The following is a 3,854-nucleotide window of genomic DNA, read 5'->3' as shown; positions in this document are numbered from 1 at the left end:
ATTCCCTCTTGGGTCCCTCCCAACCCAGAACATTCCCTGATCCAAAACCAACTTCTCCAGGACCCCAATCCCCATCCCACCGCCCCCTTTTCCAGGACAGACCTTGGTGGTCCTCCTGAGGCTGCGCAGGATGTTCCTCCTGCGCGGGTCCTCGCCGTCGGCCGCCTCGTAGGGGATGACGGCGTTGTCGCCCTTGTAGCAGCCCTGGGAGCTCTGCTCCTCCTCCTTCTTGCGGCCCACGGGCCCCAGCTCGTCGTCGCTGCCCAGGCTGAGGCTGGGCCGGTAGCCGGCGAAGCGGCCGAGCCGCGGGCACCGCGCCCGGTACAGGGCGGGCTTGGCGGCCGCCGGGGCCTTGCGGCCGCGCTCCAGGGAGCTGGTGTCCATCTCGCTGTCCGAGCCGTTGCCGCTGCCGTTGGACTGCTGCTGCTGCTGCTGCGCCTTGTTGATGTTGCGGATGGTGATGATCTTGCCCTGGGTGCTGTCGTGGGGCACCGAGTAGATGTTCTCCTCCTCGCTGCGCGGCTTCACCACGGCGTCCATGGGCTCGGCGTAGTCCGAGGGGTCGAAGCAGTCGGCGGGCAGCCAGCCCGAGGAGGACACCGACCTCCTCTGCCCGTCCCGGTGGCCCTGCTCCAGGTAGGAGAGGTCGCCCTTGACGTCGAAGTGCACGGGGGGCTTGGGCTTCACCGGGGGAGGCACCTTGTTGTTCAGCTTGCTCTCGAAGGCGCTCACGACGGAGATGAAGGACAGCCCGTCGTTGCCCTCCAGCTCCATGGAGAGCTTCGAGTGGTCCTTGGGCAGGGCGGGCACGGCGGGCTCCTCCCGGAAGGGGCTGTAGCCGGGGGGCTCCGCGTCCTCCTCCGAGTCCTGCAGGTTGGAGTTGCAGAGGGGGGAGCCGGCGCGGGGCGAGTTGAACACCTCCTCGCCGGTGCTGCACGCCTCGGCCGCGTTGTCGTACATGTGGGCCGCCTCCACCATGTTCTTCTTCTCCACCACGTCCTTGAAGAAGGGCTGGAAGAGCTCCAGCTTGTGCTGCTGGGCGGCGGCGGGCTGGCCGCAGGCCACGGCGGCGAAGCGGCCCTCGATCTCCTGGGCGATCTCCTCGCCCTCGGCCAGCTGCTCGCGGCTCACCTCGTTGTCCAGGATGTCGGCCGAGCCGTCGGTGAGCGCCACGAGCTGCACGGGCACGATGTCCTGCACCTCGCAGAGGAAGGCCCGCAGCATGGCCAGCGACGCCCGGCGCCGCGCCGAGTAGAAGAGGACGTAGCCGTGCACCAGGCGGCTCTTGCGGGCGCCGAAGGACGCGTGGTAGGACAGCAGCGACAGCTCCGTGCGCCGCTTGTGGGGCCCCACGGGCAGCTCCAGCAGCACCGAGGAGCCGCTGCCGGGCGCCGGCCGGCAGGCCTGGGCCTGCAGCAGGGGCGGCAGCACGTCGTCGGCGCCGAAGGGGTCCCCGCACATGAGGCACATGACGATGCGCAGGTCCACGTCCGCCAGCTCCTTGAGGCCCGGCGTGGAGCCCACCAGGTTGAGGTTGCGCTTGGAGTCCAGCAGGCCCTTGAGGACCTGGCCGATCTGCTTCTCGTTGATGTTGCGGCCGTAGCCGATGCCGGCCGAGGCCGGGTCCAGGAAGACGCACTGGAGCTTGCTGGCGATCTGCTGGCCCTGCTGGATGAGGCTGTGCAGGGTCTCCCCGCCGGCGTCGCCGCCGCCCCGCTTGTTGACCAGGACGAGCGTCAGGGGCAGGTGCAGCAGGTGGTTCTCCCGGCGGCCCAGCGTGGACTCGCGGCTCTTCTCGATGCTCTCCACCACGTAGGACAGCGACTCCTTGGAGTTGTAGAGGCACAGGCAGCCGTGGGGCTGGAAGGTGGGCGTCTGGAAGGCGTTGACGGGCAGCCGCACGTTGCCCTCGATGGGCCGCAGCGACAGCTCGTACATCTTGCCCTCGATGACGTACTTGTCGTCGTTGGTGCAGAGCGCCCGGATCTCGTTGGCCAGCTCCCGCGCCAGCCCGTCCTTGCCCAGGATCACCAGGTTGATGCGGTCGACGTTGGAGTCCAGCAGCAGGTTCTTCTGGTTGCGCTCCGAGGGCCGGATGAAGCGGGAGCCCAGCAGCTGCTCCACCTTGGAGTCGGCGCAGCCGGGGCAGCTGGGGCACGTCTCCTTGGTGGGGTGGTACACGAAGTGGATGTGCTTGAGGATGAGGGCGTCGCGCTCGGCCTGCAGCTTCTGCAGGGCCTTGAAGCGCTGCTCCTCGCCCAGCACGTCCTGGATGACGCCCATCTTCTCCTTGCTGGGCTTGGCGTCGAGCTCCAGCTCGTAGAACAGCTCCGAGTACTCCAGGAGCAGCTCCTGGAACTCCTCCTTGGCCCGGTCGATGATCTGCTTCTGGTGCTTGCCGTAGATGTCCATGTAGACGGGCTCCTCCAGCCACATGTAGAAGTCCTCGTTCATGATGAAGCTCCGGGCCTCCTCCCAGGGCTTGCCGGGCGTGACGAAGGGCGACGTCTCCAGGTTCTCCCGGAAGGCCCTCCTCATCTCCGCCCGCTTCCGCTCGTTCCGCAGCTTCTCCAGGTGGGCCTCGTAGAGCTGCTCGGCCGCCGGCGTCTCCATCAGGTCGAAGGGGATGCGCTCGTTCTCCACGTCGTCCACGTGGCTCGTGGCGTCCCAGGGCGTCTCCTCCAGCACCACGAACCACTTGAGGAAGTCGGGCTTGGCCTCCAGCAGCTTCTCCACCCGGCCCCGGCCCAGGTGGTCGATCTCGTCCAGGTCGGGGATGAGGGCGTCGAAGGCCTGGGGCAGCAGGGCCAGGTAGGTCTTGCGCCGGCGCTCGATGTGCTCCTGCTTGAGGCGGTGCACGTGCTGCAGGAAGAGCTTCTTGGCCTTCTGCGTGCCCTCCAGGTACACGTAGTCCTGGTACTCGGGCGACGGCTGCATCTTGCGGCTCACGTTGGCCCAGGCCTCGTTGTGGCTCTTGACGATGCGGCTGACGAGCCACTCGTACTTGTCCTTGGCCGCCGCGATCTGCTGGCTCTGCTGCTTCAGCGCCTCGAAGTAGGGGATGATCTTGGCCTTGCCCCGGCTCTTGTCCACCAGCTGCACCAGGGTGCTGAAGGCCAGGTCGACGTTGACGTTGGAGCGGGCCGAGGTCTCCACCACCTGCAGGTTCTTCTTGCCCAGGGCGAAGGCGTGGGCGTCGCGGATGTAGCGCTCCACGCCCTCGTCGCACTTGGTCAGCACCACCACGATGGGCTTCTTGGTCTTGGCCAGCTGGTTGTAGAGGTTCGACACGAACTTGAGCTGGTCGTCGAAGTTCCTGTTCATGCCCCGGCTGACGTCGACGCAGAGCAGGAACCCGTCCACCAGCAGCTTCCCGTCGGGCATCTGCTTCTGCTCGAAGTCCTGCTCCAGCCCCAGCTGGTCGGTGCAGAAGTACATGAGCTTCTCCGCCGACGCCAGCTTGGTGGCCGCCGCCCTCTTGATGTAGGGCTGCAGGGCCGTGCTGCGGTGGGGCTGGAAGGTCTGGTCGTCGATGAACTCCGTCTGCTCCACCACGTGCATCCTGCAGTCCACGCACTCCTCCAGCGCCCGCCCCACCTCCCCCCAGTAGAGGAAGTGGTCATTGTTGACCACCCGGCCCCCGAAGTCGCTGGTGCTCAGCACCGACGTGTGGTCCAGGTGGAACTCGTCGGCGCTGGGCCGCACGAAGCGGTTGCAGAGGCAGGACTTGCCGACGCCGCACTGCCCCTTCTCCTTCTCGGTGCCGGACAGCCCCACCACGCTCACGTTGTAGGTGGGAATGCGGCCGTCCTGCTTCCTGGCCATCATCATTGTCCCAGCATCCTGTCCCCCCC

At 67.1% G+C, this 3,854-nt stretch overlaps 1 protein-coding gene across 1 annotated transcript; it reads right to left on the bottom strand.

Moving 5' to 3' along the window:
* Nucleotides 1-102: 102 nt before the first annotated feature.
* Nucleotides 103-3,844, bottom strand: LOC113962352 (rho GTPase-activating protein 35-like; the record flags this gene model as incomplete). Its single annotated transcript, XM_027673116.1, has 1 exon — nt 103-3,844. A coding segment is annotated over exon 1 (3,729 nt), but the record flags the coding sequence as incomplete, so codon positions are not given.
* Nucleotides 3,845-3,854: the final 10 nt, after the last annotated feature.

Source organism: Neopelma chrysocephalum, unplaced genomic scaffold, assembly GCF_003984885.1.
Source record: "Neopelma chrysocephalum unplaced genomic scaffold, ASM398488v2 Primary Assembly neopelma1_149423, whole genome shotgun sequence".
In the NCBI taxonomy this organism is placed as follows: Eukaryota; Metazoa; Chordata; class Aves; order Passeriformes; family Pipridae; genus Neopelma; species Neopelma chrysocephalum.
The sequence above is the reverse complement of the archived record's forward strand: the minus strand, read 5'-3'. Positions and strand labels throughout refer to the sequence as shown.